The 19062-nt window shown below is 34.8% G+C and overlaps 1 protein-coding gene across 8 annotated transcripts in view; it reads right to left on the bottom strand.

Annotated features, from left to right (window-relative positions):
• ATRNL1 (attractin like 1) overlaps positions 1–19062 on the bottom strand; it is a 685371-nt gene that overhangs the window by 481515 nt on the left and 184794 nt on the right. For 7 of the 8 annotated variants that reach the window (XR_007513388.1, XR_007513389.1, XM_049854677.1 and 4 more), the window contains one exon: positions 10627–10679. Coding sequence is in view for 6 of the 8 variants with exons in the window: in XM_049854677.1 (XP_049710634.1) it covers positions 10627–10679 (53 nt within the window). In the remaining 2 variants the exon portion in view is untranslated. Of the gene's footprint in view, positions 1–3931; positions 4131–10626; positions 10680–19062 lie in introns of those variants that run through there. The other variant, XM_049854682.1, reaches the window with a different exon arrangement.

Here is a 19062-nt window from a genome sequence, read left to right as displayed (position 1 = left end):
CAAGAGTTCAAACATGTTTTAGGTAAACACTAGCAAGTGGCCATCTAAGATGCATCAATTGGTCTCAACCCACCTGGATCAAAGACGAATGAAGAACACCAAGGACACAAGGTAATTACGAGCCCAAGAGACAGAAAGGGTCACATAAACCAGAGACTACATCAGCATTAGACCAGAAGAGCTAGGTGGTGCCCGGCTACAATTGATGACTGCCCTGACAGGGAACACAACAGAGAACCCCTGAGGGAGCAGGAGAACAGTGGGGTGCAGACCCCATATTCTTGTAAAAACACCAGACTTAATGGTCTGACTAAGACTAGAAGGACCCCAGTGGTCATGGCCCCCAGACCTTCTGTAGGCCCAGGACAGGAACAATCCCCAAAGCCAGCTCTTCAGACAGGGATTGGACTGGACAATGGGTTAGAGAGGGATGCTGGGTGAGGAGTGAGCTTCTTGGATCAGGTGCACACTTGATACTATCTTGGCATCTCCTGTCTGGAGGGGAGATGAGAAGGTAGAGGGTAGAAGCTGGTGAAATGGACACAAAAAGAGAGAGTGGAGGGAGGGAGTGGGCTATCTCATTAGGGGAAGAGCAATTGGGAGTATGTAGCAAGGTGTATATAAGTTTTTGTGTGGGAGACTGACTTGAATTGTAACCTTTCACTTAAAGCACAATAAAAATTAAAAAAAAAATTGTTACTATGAGTCAAAATCAATGCAACAGCGAGTTAGGTTTTTTCGTTTTTTGTGTTTATAAACGTGATTTACTGATTTAGAGAATTGTTTAGTAAATGTTATAACTTATGTGAATATAATTCCAAGTACATTCACATTCTCAATGTCTCACAGTCATCTTTAACATGTAACTCCTATAAAATGCAACAGAAAATAAACAAAAAGGGTCTCTTTCATGCTCTATTGCCCCACCAAACTGTTTTAAACACTGAAAGCTGACTATTTTAAAACTCAAGTCTCAAAATTTTACCCTCCTTTTAGTACCCTCCAGCGGTTCCCGTTGTTTTTATGATAAAGACCAAAATCCTGACATGTTTTATGAAGTACTGCACATTTGGCTCCTGCAGACCTCATAAGCTTCATTTCTTGCTTCTCTTCCCCTTTTTTCTCTGCGTTTCAATCTTACTGGCTTTCTTTTAGGAACTCATACATGCCATGTTCTTTCCTGACACAGGCCTTAGCACATGCTGCCTCACTTAACCTGCTTCTTCCCACCCTCACACCATCACTGCTCCTTGTACCAAGTCATCCTTCACATCACAGCCTGAGAATTCCCTTGCCTAAGCCACTCCCTCTCTCCCTCCCACAGATTAGGTCAGGCCTTCTTGTAATATATTCCCAATGTATCTATAATTCTTAACCACAGTTCTTTTGACAATTATAGCTAGGTAATTATATAGCGACTACAGGGTCACTGTGAATCAGAATCTACTTGATCAATGGCAATAGGTTTGGTTTGGGATTAGTTGTATAACTGGTTTATCTATCTTTGCTACAAATTTATAAGCTTCAATAGAGCAGAACTCATATTTTATTCACTGTGATATTCCCAGAGTCTAACAAAGTAGTTACCCAATAAATATCTGTTGAATGAATAACCAAAAGTGAGTAAATTCCAGTAACTGGCACTGTCTCCAAGTTCTAATAGTCTATACAGTAAATAAATTAAGGAGGAAAAATATGGCACTGTAGTATTAAATTAAACAATATGAAATTGGTTGAACATAACAAATATTGAATAGATTTCCTTGCTTGCTGTATAGCACTATCACTGCTAATAATTATAAACTGAGCATCTCTACTGAGCTTTGGACATTTAGAATAATCCCAAGGGTGAAATTCATTGGTGGTATTTTGCCAAGTTTAACATTCAAAAAAAAAAAAAAAAAGTTTTTTTTTTTTTTAGGTATGCTATTACAGAAAAAGTTTAAGAACTTTGTTCCTATTCAGGTTCTGAAAATGACTGATTGTGTTGCCTAGGATATTCACTTTAACTCATGGGGTCCTACTTTTTTTCAATAATAAATAAAACAGCATGGGTGATAATACCAACATCTATAAATTAATTACTCCAACTCAGGTGTTTTCAAATAATAGGCCATTATTTCTTCAGAGGTAATAGCACCACTGAAAGTATTGGCAAAAAACAAGGCTCCAGGAATTGATGGAATACCAATTGAGATGTTTCAACAAACAGATGCAGCACTCAAAGTGCTCACTCATCTATGCCAAGAAACTTGAAAGACAGCTACCTGGCCAACCGACTGGAAGAGATCCATATTTATGCCTATCGAAACAAAGGTGATCCAACCATATGCAGAAATTATCAAACAATATCAGTAACATCACACACAAGTAAAATTTTGATGAAGATCATTCAAAAGCTGCTGCAGCAGTACATCAACAGGCAACCGTCAGAAATTCAAGCAGGATTCAGAAGAGGATGTGGAACCAGGAATATCACTGCTGATGTCACATGGATCCTGAGTAAAAGCAGAGAATACCAGAAAGATGTCTGCCTATGTTTTAATTGACTTTGCAAAGGCATTCGACCGTGTGGATCATAACAAATTATAGGTAACACTGGGAAGAATGTGAATTCCAGAATACCTAATTGTCCTCATGAGGAACCTGTACGTAAATCAAGAGACAGTAGTTTGAACAGAACAAGGGATACTGTGTGGTTTAGAGTCAGGAAGTGTGTGTCAGGGTTGTATCCTTTCACCATACCTATTCAATCTGTATGCTGAGTAAATAATCCGAGAAGCTGGACTATACCAGGAAGAAAGGGGTATCAGGATTGGAGGAAGACTGATTAACAACCAGCGTTATATATATGACACAACCTTGCTTGCTGAAAATGAAGGGGACTTGAAGCACTTACTAATGAAGATCAAAGACCACAGCCTTCAGTATGGATTACACTTCAACATAAAGAAAACAAAAATCCTCACAACTGGACCAATGAGCAACATCATGATAAATGGAGAAAAGACTGAAGTTGTCAAAGATTTCATTTTACTTGGATCCACAATCAACACCTACGGAAGCAGCAGACAAGAAATCAAAAGACACATTGCATTGGGTAAATCTGCTGCAAAGGACTTCTTAAAAGTGTTGAAAAGCAAAGATGTCACCTTGAAGACTAAGGTGCGCCTGACCCAAGCTATGGTATTTTCGATTGCCTCCTAATGCATGTAAAAGCTGGACAATGAATAAGGAAGACCGAAGAAGAACTGACACCTTTGAATTGTGGTGTTGCCGAAGAACACTGAAGATACAATGGACTGCCAAAAGAACAAACAAATCTGTCTTGGAAGAAGTACAACCAGAACGCTCCTTAGAAGCAAGGACAGTGAGACATCATCTTACACACTTTGGACATGTTATCAGGAGGGACCGGTCCCTGGAGAAGGACACCATGCCTCGTAAACTATAGGGTCAACGAAAAAGAGGAACACCCTCAGTGAGATGGACTGACACAGCGGCTGCAACAACGGGCTCAAGCGTAAGAACTGTGAGGATGGCGCAGGACCAGGCAGTATTTCGTTCTGTTTTACACAGGGTCACTATGAGTCAGAACCCACGTGACAACATATGCTTAGAAGGAGTCCCTGGGTGGCAAAAATGGTTAAGTGCTGAACTGCTAACTGAAAGTGTGGCAGTCTGAACCCCCCCAGAGGCACCCTGGAAAACAGGCCTAAGGATCTGCTTCTGAAAGGTCACAGCCTTGTAAATCCCAGGGAGCAGTTCTACTCTGCACACCAGGTCACCATGAGTCAGAATCGACTCCACAGCACCTAACAGCAACAATCCGCTTAGATGCTATTTAAAGAAAATGTCACCGAGGCTAAGGAAAAAAACAAATTTAAAACTCACTTTTATTTAAATGAATGGTTAATGCTGAAAGTTTTTCAAAGATAAATCGCACTACCTTATGTCCATGATAAACATAAAGCAACTTTAGTCAATAACCTATAATGTGATTTCCAAACATGTTTTGGTCAAGCCCCCCATCAATAAAAATGCTGGCGCATGTACTCACCATACATGTGTGTTCATTCATTGATTGGTCTTTCATATGCTTGTACCACCATTAAGTATTTAATTCAGGCCTGTCAAGAGCCACACACATTTGTATGTATAAAACCCATTGCCTTCGAGTTTATTCCAACTCATAGTAACCCTATAAGACAGAGTAAAACTGCCCCCAATAGGGTTTCCAAGGAGCAGCTGGTGAACTTGAACTGCTGACCTTTTAGTTAGCAGCAGTAGCTCTTAAGCACTGAGCCACCAGGGCTCCATTTCCTATGTATGGAGGATTCAACAAGTCAAGATCACAGGCTTACATTCTAGAGGGAAAAGAAAACCCATATCCAAGCAAATAAGTAAACAAGCAACATCATTTTATCCAGTGTGTTAGAATAGAAGTAAAAGGGTACTAGACTACCTGGAGGAGTTCATTTTACATGGCAGTGGAGTTACTGACGCAGAGAACTAGTAAGTTCGAAAGCCACAACGTAAGGTTGAGTTGGGGATATTTAAGAACAAGCAAATTAAGTCATTAAAGACTTATAAAAATAGCTGCCATATAAATTTGCAAATGTTCTAGAATCTAATACTGGGCTGTATTGTCTTCACTGCTTATTATTCTATTCCTAGACCAGTACCATGCTCATCTGTTACAGAGTCACAGTTAGACTGGATATTTACCACTACACTTCTTTTTCGTAATTTTACTGAATATTTGAGAAAACAGTATGATTTTCTAATTGTTTAGATCCTCTTTTTATTTCCTTTAACATGATTATTTTATTTTATTCATATAAAAACAACTCTTTGGTTAAATATGTTGCTAATTTCTATTGCTCTAGGTTTATCACCTGAGGTTAAGAATATAAGCTCTAGACCAGACTGCCTAGTTTCAAATCTGGTTTTGCTATTTCCTAATTGTGTGATGTTATACAAATTAAACTCTTTATATCCCTGTTTCCTCATATAAAAGACGGGGACACTATGTGTTCAATACATACTCAATTAGCATTATCGTTATTTTTAAGTTAGGTGGTTATTTTCCACTTTGGAAGAAAACTATGTTGTATTTAATAAACGTTTGAGTCTACCAGAGATGCTACAGAAGAAAGGCCTTGCAATCTACTTCCAAAAAATCAGCCATTGAAAACCCTATGTTGCACAGTTCTACTCTGACATACATGGGGTCGCCATGAGTCAGAATCAACTCAACGGCACCAGGTAGATAGTTAGGATATACTATTACATACCTGTAAGAAAAATAATTGTCCACAATAAAAATATTATGGGTGTTATGACTTGTTTTATGTACAATCATTATCAGGCTATGATAAGAAAGGCAAGCAGGGCCTTCATTAGCCCATTCAGCATCCTTGTACAAATAAGGAACTATTATCACTTGCTCATGGCAGATACAGCCCCATATAGGGTACATGACTTTGTAAGAAAAATCAGAACAGGATACCAGCTCCCCCTTCTCCTCAGCAGGGTACAAACTGCACAACTCTACTTGGTAGCTTGGTGGGAGGTTTTCAGGTGATTTTTCTTTTCTTCCTTAATATTTTCTGTTTTGTTTGATTATTTTTACAGTGAGTCTGTTATTCACATAATCAGAATAATATAGCTGGTTTATTATGAAATAAATGGATTAAATATTTTATCCTTGTTCTAGATTAACTCAATAACAATTTTTTCTCTCAGCTATTTTCAACTACTTTCTCATAATTGTGTTATTTCGTCCTTCATTTTGAACTATGCTAAAATATTAAATAATTCTGAAATAAATATCAAAAAATACTGGGCTATAAGCTTCGGGAAATTTAATAAAAACACCGATAAATCAAAGAATGAAGTTAAAATGTTAACAATGAGAATCATTTGTTTTGTCAGCTAATCATCAATTCATCATGTTTAAACCAAAACCAAACCCACTGCCGTAGAGTCAATTCCAACTAATAGCGACCCTGTAGGACAGGGTAGAACTGCCCCATAGAGTTTCCAAGGAGCACCTGGCAGATTTGAACTGCCGATCTCTTGGTTAGCAGCCGTAGCACTTAACCACTAAGCCACAAGGGTTTCCAACATCATCATCATGTTTGCCATCTGCTAAAATATAAAAAGTTAGATTCTCTGTGCTCATGAAGGTCACCACTATCCCAATTATAAATGGACCAATCAGGTCCTACTTAAGCAGTGACTTATAGTCAATAGTTAAAAAGCCATATAAACTGCAAATAACAAAATACAGCATATTTAGTTTAAAGCAGTAAAAATTTTCCATTCAGTTTTATAACAAAAAAGAGAATTCCATAAAATTGAGGGTTTATTCTTTTTTTTTTTTTTTTGCATTCATCGTTTTCATAGCATTTTAAGTAATCAAATCGAGTCTAAAATCTGTTTTTTAATACTTGTTGGAAATATTATCTGGCATTTATCATAAAAAGAAAGAAAAAAGCCAGTAAATAATATCCTTGTAAATAATGTCTTTCAGTCCCAGGCATTAAAATCACTAATTAAGTAAATCAATAATAATTAAAGAGTTTATGACAAGACAAATATACAAATATTTCATTTTATTAGTAATATAAACTGAGGTAAGATGAGTGGCAGAGGTGAGCACCGAATATCAAAGTAGGAATTAAATTCCTCTCTATCAAAATTTTTTTTTCTATCAAAATAGGCAGTGTTTTATCATCAGAAAATTCCACCTTGAACTCTAAACAGCAACAGAAGAAATTCAAAATGAAACAGTAATTAACCAAGAGTAAAAGTTGAAATAAACCAAAATACGTTGGACTATTTGGAAATAAACTAAAACACTATAATCAGTGGTTAAGACATTGCATGTCTTTAAAGAATTAACCCAGTTGTGGCAAAAGCACACAATTGCTGAAAGCGGCTTTCTGAAGGCTACTCCTTGAGATATACCATGAATGTAACATTTTCACAGACCAGTTTAAGGCTTAAGGTTTTCTTTGTTATAATTGTTATCCTACTTTAAAAAATCATTTAAGAAAAAAAGAAACTATACTACTTGGTGACTACTACTTTTTATATTATTTTATCAAGAATATATTAAGAAATTCAGGGTTCACAGGGGTCAATCAAATTAGATAACATTGCTAGAAAAAACTTTTTTTTTCTATGTGAGACATGACAGTTTTCCAATACATTCAGTTTTTGGTATTCAAAGGAAAACTCAATGGTGCATTACTTTCAATTAAGTTAAAATCACACTGCCCTCAATTACTTTAAGTTACAGTTGTGGGCCTACATTTTAAATTTTGATCTAATCTCTAAAATCTGGATAGTTTCCATTAATACTATTACAAGAACTACTGGTCTTTTCTTTTTTTAAATACCATTCATTTCCTTCAACTGTTAAGGTTTAAAGGTCTCAAAACAAATGACAAGACTGCCATCTAGTGTTTTATAACATTTCTAAATATGGCAGTCACCAGCCACATGTATCTGTTGAGTAACTGCAATTAAACCAAAACCAAACCAAACCTGTTGCCATCGAATCAGTTCCAACTCATAGGTCATAGCAACCCTATAGGACAGAGTAGAGCTGCCCCTTACCGTTTCCAAGGAGTGCTTGGTGGATTTGAACTGCTGACCTTTTGGTTAGCAGCTGTAGCTCTTAACCAGTACACCACCAGGGTTTCCTGCTGCAATTAAACTGGTTCACATTGAGATATGCTACGAGTGTAAACAGAAACCCTGGTAGCGTAGCAGTTAAGAGTTACAGCTACTAACCAAAGAGTTGGCAGTTTGAATCCACCAGACGCTCCTTGGAAACTCTACGGAGCAGTTCTACTCTGTTCGATACGGTCACTAGAAGAGTTGGAATCCACTCAACGGCAATGGGTTGTTGTTGCTGCTGTTATAAGTGTAAAATACATGATTTTAAATACTTCATACAAAAGAAAAAATACAGTAGAACTTTTACTAAAGTACAAAAGAACTTGTACTAGCTTCCTCAGTACAAAAGAAAAAAACCCACCTCACTGATTTTTTTAATACTGTTTATATGTTAAAGCAAAAATATTTTGAATGTAAGGTAACTATATTATATTCTTAAAATTTCATCTGTTTACTTTTTTAACACAGCTACCAGAAAATTTAAAATTACATATGGGGCTAACTCACGTAACATTTGTATTTATTTATATATTTATATTGGACATTACTGTGAGAAGGCTAGAAACCCTGGTGGCATAGTGGTTAAGTGCTACGGCTACTAACCAAAAGGTTGGCAGTTTAAATCCACCAGGCGCTCCTTGGAAACCCTATGGGGCAGTTCTACTCTGTCCTATAGGGTCGCTATGAGTGGGAATGGACTCGACAGCAGTGGATTTTTTTGGCAAGAAGGCTCGCCTAGGCACCATAGGGTGCTTAGCAGCACTTCTAGCCTCTATGCACTAGATGCCCTTAGTATAAAACTGAACGAAAAAAATAATGAAAAAGAACCAGACCCAGAGATTTTAGGTTAATTCAGCCAATGTTTAAAGCTCACATAACATTTTCTAACTATTCCTCTTTTAAAAAACAACAGTAATCCTCCTGAGTTCATTTTTTAAAGAAATTACCATAATTACATAATATGAATACAGAAAGGGAAAAAAACTAATAGGTACAGTCAAAAACCATTAAATTAGCAAAAAGTGCTATATTGGCATAAAAATAAACAGAATAGAGTCCAGAAATAGAGCCACACATATACAGACAGGTAATTTTCCACAAAGGTGCAAAAGTCATTCACAGGGAAAGGACGGTTTGTTAACCTGAACATCTGGGTATCCACGTGCAGAGAAAAGGAGCTCTGGGATCCATACCTTACAATACAGACAAATATTAACTCAAAATGGACCACAGACTTAAAGGGAAAGCCTAGAAATACAGAAGTTCTAGAAGAAAATACATGGGGCTATCTTTGTGACCTTGGGTTAGGCTAAGATTTCTTAGATATGACATTAATACCACAATCTATTCTTTAAAAATTGATAAATTAGACTTTGTCAAAATGTAAAAGTTCTGTTCCTCAAAGAGCAACTGTTAATAGGGTGAAAAGACAAGCTACAGACCAGGAGAAAAATATCTGTAAATCATATATCTGACACTGACAAAGGACTTGTATCAGAACACTGGCAGTTCTCCGGGTTACAAACGTCCAATTTATGACAATCTGTAGTTACCAACCAATCCGTGTAAAACCTAATATATCAAAATTTCAAGGTACATACACTGGTTTGTAATAATAAATGGGTGCTACTTTTACTTTGCGACACACATCAAAACATCACTGTCATTATTACTGTATTATGTTAAGATGTTTTAGTGCATCTGGAAGTGTTTCTTAAATGATTTTTACACACTCTGTACTAAGACATACATCTGACTGACTCATATAAGATACAAACCGTACCTAGCTGTCTGACTTATGTACAAATTCAACTTAGAACTCATTCATAATTCGGGGACTGCCTATACACAAAGCACTCTGAAAACTCAGTAATAAGGAAACAAAAAATTCAATTTAAAAAAATGGACAATTCATTTAAACAGACACTTTAAGATATACATATGACAAATAATCACATAAAAAGATGGTCAACATCACTAGTCATCAGGGAAAGGTAAATAAAAATGACAATGAGATACCACTGCATATCGACTACAACAGCTAAAATTAAAAAGGCTAACTGTACAAAACATGGAACAGCTGGAACTCACACGCTGCTGGTGGAGACGTAAAATGGTACAACTACTTTGAAAAACAATTTGGTTGTTTCTTAAAATGTTAAACATATACCTACCATATGATCATTACCCAATGAAAGCATCTGTCTGTAAAAAATCATCAACTCTTTAGCAATGGACAAAACTGCCCCCTGCAAAAAAATCTATCACTTAAAACATTCCATTTGTTCAAAAGTTCATCATAATGAAAAAGATTACATTAAAATCCATGTGAGTTTACTCAAGTTCTATACATTGTTTTGTTTTCAGAATAAGCTCTATTGCTATTTTACTCTTCAGAGTAGAAAAAATACACCAAATAAAATTAACAGAATATACCAAAAGAACATTGCATTTCTTAGAAATGTATATAAAGTTGTATTATAAGATTTAATAAATGGCAAACTGTAGCATATTAATGGCAATATCAGTTATGCAAGATGACTTTTATTATATCTGTGTCAAAAAAAAACACTGCAGTCAAGTCTACAGGACAAGCAGAACTGCCCCATAGGGTTTCCAAGGAGCAACTGGTGGATTCAAACTGCCAGCCTTTTACATGGTAGCCAAATGCTTAACCAGTACAGCACCAGCAAGAAAAAAACCAAAAAACAGTTGTCATCGAGTAGACTCTGATTCATGGCGCCCTTCTCCGTGAGCCACAGGATTTCAAAGGCTATGAATGTCGCCAGGCCTTTCTTCTAAAGCGTCTTCGGGTGAATGTGAACCACCAACTTTTCAGTTAGTAGCCAAATGCTTAGCCATTTGCACCACCCAGGGACTCAAAATTAATGATACAAACAACTTATTAAAAAAGAAAAATACACAAATACTTACAGTAACATGTTCCTCTAAGTGGATTACCAACATAGCGGTTTTCAGAGTCACATCTGTAGAAATACAAAAAGTCATTTATTATTAAACAATGCAATTCAAAAATCTCATCTTTTCCTCAAGCAAAAAAGTATTAAACTCTATGTTAAAACATCTTAAAAACAAATCGAAAGTTGTAAAAAGAAAAAGCTTCAGAAGAATTAATCTATGAGTGAGAGAAGAAATACATGGAGAGGAAGAAAATAAAATACAAGAGAGGGATAAAAGGTATGTGGCAAGGAAGATAGGATAGGATTATAAGCACAGTGATGTGGATTCTTCCCCAAAAATGTGTGAAGTTGAAAGGATGGATAAAGATACAAAGTTGTTTTTAGATAGGGGAAGATAACTGAAGGAGTTCATAAATCCACATCATTTTCTTACTTGTGATACTCTTTGAACTTAACATATTTTTTCCAAGTGTCTGCACCAACAAATCTATACAAAAAGACACCCCCTCAAAGTTTTCTCTAAATCAACCAACCCAAATAAAATAAACTACCATAGGCTAAATTCAGGAGCTCAAACTTAAACACATGTAGGCTGATAATAAAAAATGAAACAATATATAAAAATTCAAACTTCTGAACTCTAAGTAAAATCCAATACATCAAAAATCTAGTCAGCCTGCTCTGACAGGGATCATAACAGAGGGTCCCAGACAGTGCTGGAGAAAAATGTAGAACAAAATTCTAACTCACAAAAAAAGACCAGACTTATTGGCCTGATAGAGACTGGAGAAACCCCAAGAGTATGGCCGCATGACACAATAGCTCAGTAATGAAGTCACTCCTGAGGTTCACCCTTCAGCCAAAGATTAGACAGGCACATAAAACAAAACAAGACTAAAGGGGCACACCAGCCCAGGGGCAAGGACTAGAAGGCAGGAGGGTACAGGAAAGCTGGTAATAGGGAACCCAAGGCCAAGAAGTAGGAGTGTTGACATGTCACAGGGTTGATAATCAATGTCATACAACAGTATGTGTACTAAGTGTTTAATGAGAAGCTAGTTTGTTCTGTAAACCTTCATCTAAAGTACAATAAAAAAAATCTTGTCAGCTCTAGGAGTCAGAGGAAATCATAAGTATTCTCTAAATTTCTGAAGTTCACATTTTTCAATTCTTGCTTCCATAATAAAATCAAACTGACAAGTGCTTAACAGAGATACAGCTTGGTTTTCTGAAATGCTACTTCTTGGAACATCTGCTAAAACAAGTTATTATAAAATGCATACATCAGGGTAACTGAATAAAGTAACATAATATTTGAATTATCAGTACAAGTTTAAAGAAATGAAAGAGGCCTTCAGGTAATGTAATTTTAGTAGAGCTCATTAGAACAGAGAATTTTAATACATACATGTTTTATTTAATCAAGGGACAAACAGCAGAGATCCATACATGAAATAACCAGGTTACAGTTTTCTTTATTGTACTTTAGATGAAGGTTTACAGAACAAACTAGCTTCTCTTTAAACAATTAAAAAAAAAAAAATAGGACATATACTATTTTGTGACATTGGTTACCAACACCATTACGTGTCAACACTCTCCCTTCCCGACCTTGGGTTCCCTATTACCAGCTTTCCTGACCCCTCCTGCCTTCTAGTTCTTGCCCCTGGGCTGGTGTGCCCCTTTAGACTTGTTTTGTTTTATGTGCCTGTCTAATCTTTGGCTGAAGGGTGAACCTCAGGAGTGACTTCATTACTGAGCTAAAAGGGTGTCTGGGCGCCTTACTCTCAGGGTTTCTCCAGTCTCTCAGGCCAGAAAGTCTGGTCTTTTTTCTGCAAGTTAGAACTTTGTTCTACATTTTTCTCCAGCTCTGTCCAAGATCTTCTATTGTGATCCCTATCAGAGCAGTCAGTGGTGACAGCCAGGAACCATCTAGTTGTGCTAGACTCAGTCTGGCAGAGGCTGTGGTAGTTGTGGTCCATTAGTCCATTAATGCATTTTTCAGCCATGTGTTTGCTAGATTTTGTTTTCATTCAAAAAAAAAGTTTAAGAATAATCATTTTTCTACACTAACTACAAAATTAAAGTGGAACTATGGTAACCCCTTAGTACCCTCACTTTACTCTCCATAAAACAAAGGAACTTTGAGGGAAGATTTTCTGTGACTTCTCCAAACACTGCTTTTAAAGTTTGTGACATGTAGAAGTTTTCCAGGTTTAGAAAATGAAATACTCATTATTGCTAGGTGAAGCATTTCAGAACATGATTCATATAATTTTGCTCCTTCCTTCTGACTTGCCTTCTCAAATCCCATCACTTTGTGCCAAGTATATACACATACTAAAAGACTGATTTACATAACACTATAATTTCTTTTTCTGTTGCAAGAATTAACTTGAGTTATTGTAAATGGGTATCTAATATATTAGTTTTAGAATAGGCAAGTAGTCAACATAATATTCTCTCCATTGCTATGTACAACATTCATTCCCTGCATGTCTTCCTTGCTCAAACAGCTGGCTTTCAAAGTTCTAAAACTACTAACTTTGATAAATGACAAGGAATTTCAAGTGCTTTTTAAAGGATCATGTATTGATTTTAAGAGGTCCAAGATACAAATCCATTTCTCCAATCTGTACGTTATAAAGTTTTCATCTTGGTTAACTAATATTTAGTTTATCAAATTACATACTTTTGTATTGGAAATTATTATAATATGCTTATGTTCAACGTGATGCAGTTTTTACAAAGGAAGGGTTAAATTTTAGTTGCTCCAAACCATAAACATTCTTGGAAGAATGAAATGATATATGTGTTCCTGTTTAGGAGGTAACTTTTGCTAACCTTTATTAGTCAAAGCTTATAATTTTAACAGAAATAAAGGATTTACACTACCTTGGTAAGAATTAAAATGAGAGGACTCACCAAGCCCTTGGCAGTGTTTAAGAATTACATTCTCTCTTAAATTTCAATCACTCAAAAAAAACAAATTAGAAACATTTTCTAAAATAGTTTATAATAGCCAATAATTAACAAATTTTTGTAAATACTTTATAAGAGTTAATTTTAAGCATCAATAATCTCAGATACTATTTAAAGAACCATCAGTGTCTACAAACAATTAATGACATAAATAGTCCTAAAGGAAACATAACAACGAAAGTTTAGGAAATAAATTCAACCCGAAAGACATAAAGTATACATAAATAAATGGAAAGATTTCCCTTATTCTTCATTAGGTCACCACAACAGCATCGGGGGGGGGGGGTGTCAGTAAATCTTAAAAACAATCTTTAATTTGATCCAATAAAAATTCCAGTGAACTTTTTATGCAATGAGAAAAGTTGATCTTCATGTTCACATGAAAAATAAACAATAATGGTTTGAAAAATATTCAAAAGGAAGCACTCCGAGGGAAGCTAGACTTAAAAGATACTAAAACGCACTCCAAATCTCTATAATTAACAAAGTGTGGTATTGGCAAATGAATAGAAAGACCACAGGCTAAGAACAGAAAGTCTAGAAATAGGCCCAACTATCATATACTGAAAATCTGGTATGTTATAAAAACAGTATTTCAAGTCACTAGGGTAAAGACGGAAACCCTAGAGGTGTAGTGGTTAAGAGCTATGGTTGCTAAACAAAAGGTCAGCAGTTTGAATCCACCAGGCGCTCCTTGGAAACTCTATGGGGCAGTTCTACTCTGTCCTATAGGGCCGCTATGAGTCGGAATCGACTAGATGGCAATGGGTTTGGTTTTTTTGTTTGTTTTAGGCTAAAGATAGTCTTTTTAATAAATGGTGCTGAGAAAACTGGGTAGTCATTTGGAAAAATATGTAATTAGATCTAGCCCTCACATTATAAGCAATATGAAGCTCTAAATGCAAAAAATAAAACTTAAAGTATATTGGAAGAAAAGATGGGTGAATTCCACCATAACCCAGGTATAATGAAAGGCTTTATAAGCATGAATAAAATTCCAAATGTAATTTTTAAAAAAACGTTAACAAATATGACTACATAAAAAACTTTTTCATGGCAAAACAAAATGCCATTAGCAAAGTTGAAAAAATATATGACAAACTGGGGGAAAATATTTGCAACATATGTCACAAATAAAACAGCTAAAATCCTTAATTTATAAAGAATTTTCCAAAAATGAAGGAAAAAAGACCAATGATCCTATAGAAAATTTTAGAAAAGACATGGACAATTCACACACACACAAAAAGATATAAAAATGGCTCTTAAACATGAAAAAAAAGTTCAGTTTCACTCATAAAAGAAACGTAAATCAAAACTACCCCAAGATACCATCAGGTTGCCAAAATTTCAAAAGCATGGTAATATACTCTGTTTGTGAGGCCATAGGAAAATAGACATTCCTGCACACTGATAGTGGGAATACAAAATGGGACAACTACTACTGAAGGGAATTTGGTAATATCTAATAAAACTACATGGGAATTTATCCTTCAATAGAGCAATTCCACTTCTAAGAATTTACTCTGAAGATAAACCTTCAACTGTATGAAAATACATTTATGCACAAGGTTATTCTCTGCAGCATCATGTCTCCTTTTAAAATATTGTCATAGTACAGCTACTTGCCCCTCAGTTCTCCTAACTTGGCCACTTAATTCTTCAAAGTCGGCAAGGGAGAAAGACTCTACAGCAAATCTTCTAGCCAGACATGACACAGCATATTCATGGAAGTGACGTATAATTGTCATAAGTGTAATATAATCATGGGAGTGATATTCCATCACTTTTGCCTTTTTTTTTTTTTTGCAAGTCCTGCTCACGCTCAAGGGGAGAGGACTATACCACAGTGTGAATATCAGAAGCTAGAGACCACTGTGGGTCACCTTAAGGTTGTATACAAAACTTTTTACCATAAAATGTTTCAATATAGTCATTTGAAATATAAACATGAACTACTAATCTAACTTCTATAATAAAAAAATAAGAGGTTAAGCTATTTGATCAAGTTCAAACTCAAATTAGAAAAGGTGAAGAGAATGTGGAGGGAAAAACGTAGATAGGAACACTAATCCTTTAAATAGCTGCATATTTCACTATACAAAGTATATTAATATTTCTGAGTTGTAAGCTAAATAATATTTTTAAAATTCAGTCTTTCTGTATAAAGATTAGCTACAAACATTAAAAGCCTTCAGAAGTCTTCTGCATGACTTAATTAAAAAAGTAACATCAAAGTATTTCTGTGTCTAAGCAAAGAGATAATATCTTCTCTTCCTCCCACTAAGCAAACAGCCGGAGCTTTTTAGAAAACAGATTTAGGCTGAAATATTTATTAGGGACTTTGAAAAGGTATATAATGTCATTAAATGGTACCTAAATAATGGCCCCATTTATGTAATGATCACATTACATTATAAACTTCTTTTTAAAAACAAACAAAATATAAAATAATTCTAAGTTTATAAATGTTAAAATTGTTTTTCTCCCTGAGGCATCTATAATGCTACTGATTAAAATATTTAATCCAAAATATATATATTTTTTCTACTTAGAATCTAAAAAAAGGAGGACATCTAGTTACAATTTGAAAATATCATTACATGATATTTTCAGCTGAGAGCCATTAAATGAATTTTTATTTTTAAGAGAAAATATGGAAATCATACACAAAGTGAAACATATGTGCTTTTGCTTTGTTTTTCCTCCAAAGAAAATCATAAAAAATTCATCTCCTATGAACAAAGATATGATATTAAGGAATATCATGGTATCAACATTGCTACCAAACTTCTAAGACAATCTATCATTAAAAAAAAAAAAGAATAAAAACCCAGACATGAAGTCACGGTAATCTGCTTTGAATCATCTTTTTCCCTGAAAATGATTAAGTTACTAGTGCCAGGCACATAACAGAATTAAATCCTCTTTGGAAGAAGATTTTATCCCAGGTTTCAAATGATCTATAAATAGATTTCGCAACTATAGTATCCAGTTTAAAAAAAAAAAAAAAAAACAGGCACAGATAAGAAAATAAGAACAAGAGCCAGCAGAAACAAAGGACAATGAGAATACAGCCATGGGTATTCAGAAATTGTCTAGGAAAAAAAAACGATTTTTCTGTAACAGATAAGATCAAGAATCTAGTCTGAAAAAATTTAAAACTATAAAAGAAAAAAATAAAAATGCAATAATCAAAATCAAAAACTGGATGGATAAGATTAACAGCAAATTAGACACAGTAGAAAAGAGAAGAGTGAAGTAAAAGTTCAGTCAGGAGAGAGCAGAAAAATAAGAAAAGTATAAAAGAGACATACAAGACATGGTATCATTTGAGTCCAGAAGTAGAAGAGAGAGAAAATGGAGAAGCAATGTATCAAAGAGTAATAGCTGAACTTTCTGAAAACTGATAAATGAAATTAAAAAAAAAAAAATCATATCTAGGCACATCATGGTAAAACTGGTTAAAAACAAAGGGAAAATCTTTAAAAACCCAGAGAATAAAAGAGACACAAGAAAAAATTTAAAAATCTAAAAAATTAGACAATAATTAAAACTATTTCAACAAAGAAAAATCCAGCACCAGTTGGCCACCTTGTGTAGGCAACTCAATAACGGGAAAGGCAAAAAGAACTTAAACAGGGCTGACTGATGTGCTCGTAGATTACACATTAAAGGAACTACCACTTATCAAGTTTTGTTGAACTATGAAAGAAAAAAGCCATAACCACATGAAATGGAGCTAAAAAAAATTCTTCCCCTTTCCACCAACAACTCTGTGTGAGGCTGAATTTTCTTCATATATTTCAACCAAAACAACATGTCATAAACAGATTGAATGCAAAAGCAAATACGAGAATCCAGCTACCTTCTATTAAGTCAGACATTAAAGAGATTTGCAAAAATGTAAAAACATCATTCTTCTCAGACATTTTTTTGTTTTGTTTTGGAAAATAGTTATTTCTCATAGAAATTTGCTATTTATTTTAATATATGATGAGTTTATAGTTATTTTAGATGAATTGACAAATTCATCTAAATTAATAATTAATAAAACTCATTTTAAAAGTAATGTTACAGAAATGGATCCCTGGTTGCACACCAGTTAAGAGCTACAGCTGCTAACCAAAGGTTGGCAGTTCAAGTCCACCAGCTGCTCCTTAGAAACCCTCTGGGGTAGTTCCACTCTGTCCTATAGGTTCCCTATGAGTCAGAGTCAACTCAATAGCAATGGGTTTATTACAGCAAATACTGGTTGATATAATCTACATACACAAAATCTCTTTCAGATCCTCAATAATTTTTAAGAATATGAAGGGATCCCAAGACAAAAATGTTTGAGAAGCACTGACTCAACTAGGACCAGTCTGTAAAATAATTTATCAGCTTGAAAATCCCTGTATCACGTAGGTAGTGTAAATTTGAATTCCACACCCATATGTGACTACCTCAGTCTTTAAATTTTCCTAGGAAACTTTTTTTCCTAACACAGAGCCCTGGACAAAGACAAGGTTCAATTTTCATTCCCCAGGATTGTACTGCTAGTCCTTTTCAGACAAGAACTTTATATACTACAGGAAATACATACATACTTTTGATGCAAATAGGATATTAACAAAAATTATATGTAACAACTAAAAACAATCCTAATTTCAAGAAGTAAAAATCATATGATCCCAATCAAATCTTAGCAACTTATTCTGTGGATACTGACAAACTGATCCTAAAGTTTATATGGAAAGGCAAAGACTGAGAATAACCAAGACAATACAGAAGAACAAAGTCAGAGGGTTGACACCACCCAATTTCAAGACTTAGTACAAAGCTACAGTGATGGAGACAGTGTACTATTGGCAAAAGAACAGAAAAATAGATCAATAGAACAAAACAAAGAGCCCCAAAATAGGCCCATATAAATGTGGTCAAGATCTTTGAAAAAGGAACAAAGGCGATTCGATGGAAAAAGGATAGTGTTTTCAACAACTGCATCTAGGCAGAAGCCTTATTATATCTTTTGCAAAAATTAACTTAAAATGGATCACAGACCTAAATGTTAAAAGCTAAGCTATACAACTTCTAAAAGATAATATTGGAGAAAAATCTAAGTGACCTTGGGTTTTGCAATGAGTTTCTAGATAAAACACCAAAATACAATCCATAAAAGAAAAAACTGAAAGTTAGACTTCATTAAAATCAAAAACTTCTGCTCTGCAAAGGACACTGCAAAGAGAATGAAAAGACAAGCCACAGATTGGGAGAAAATAGCTACAAAACACATATCTGATAAAGGACTTGTATCCAAAATAATACAAAGAACTCTAACTCAACAATAAGAAAACAAAAAATCCTGTTAAAAAAAATAGGCAAAAAATCTAAACAGATACCTCACCAAAGAAGATATACAGATGGCAAATAGGCATATGAAAAGATGTTCAACATCATATGTAATTAGGGAATTGCAAATTAA

The sequence above is a fragment of the Elephas maximus genome, chromosome 16, assembly GCF_024166365.1.
Source record: "Elephas maximus indicus isolate mEleMax1 chromosome 16, mEleMax1 primary haplotype, whole genome shotgun sequence".
Classification (NCBI taxonomy): Eukaryota; Metazoa; Chordata; class Mammalia; order Proboscidea; family Elephantidae; genus Elephas; species Elephas maximus.
This window is presented reverse-complemented; position numbering and strand designations above follow the sequence as displayed.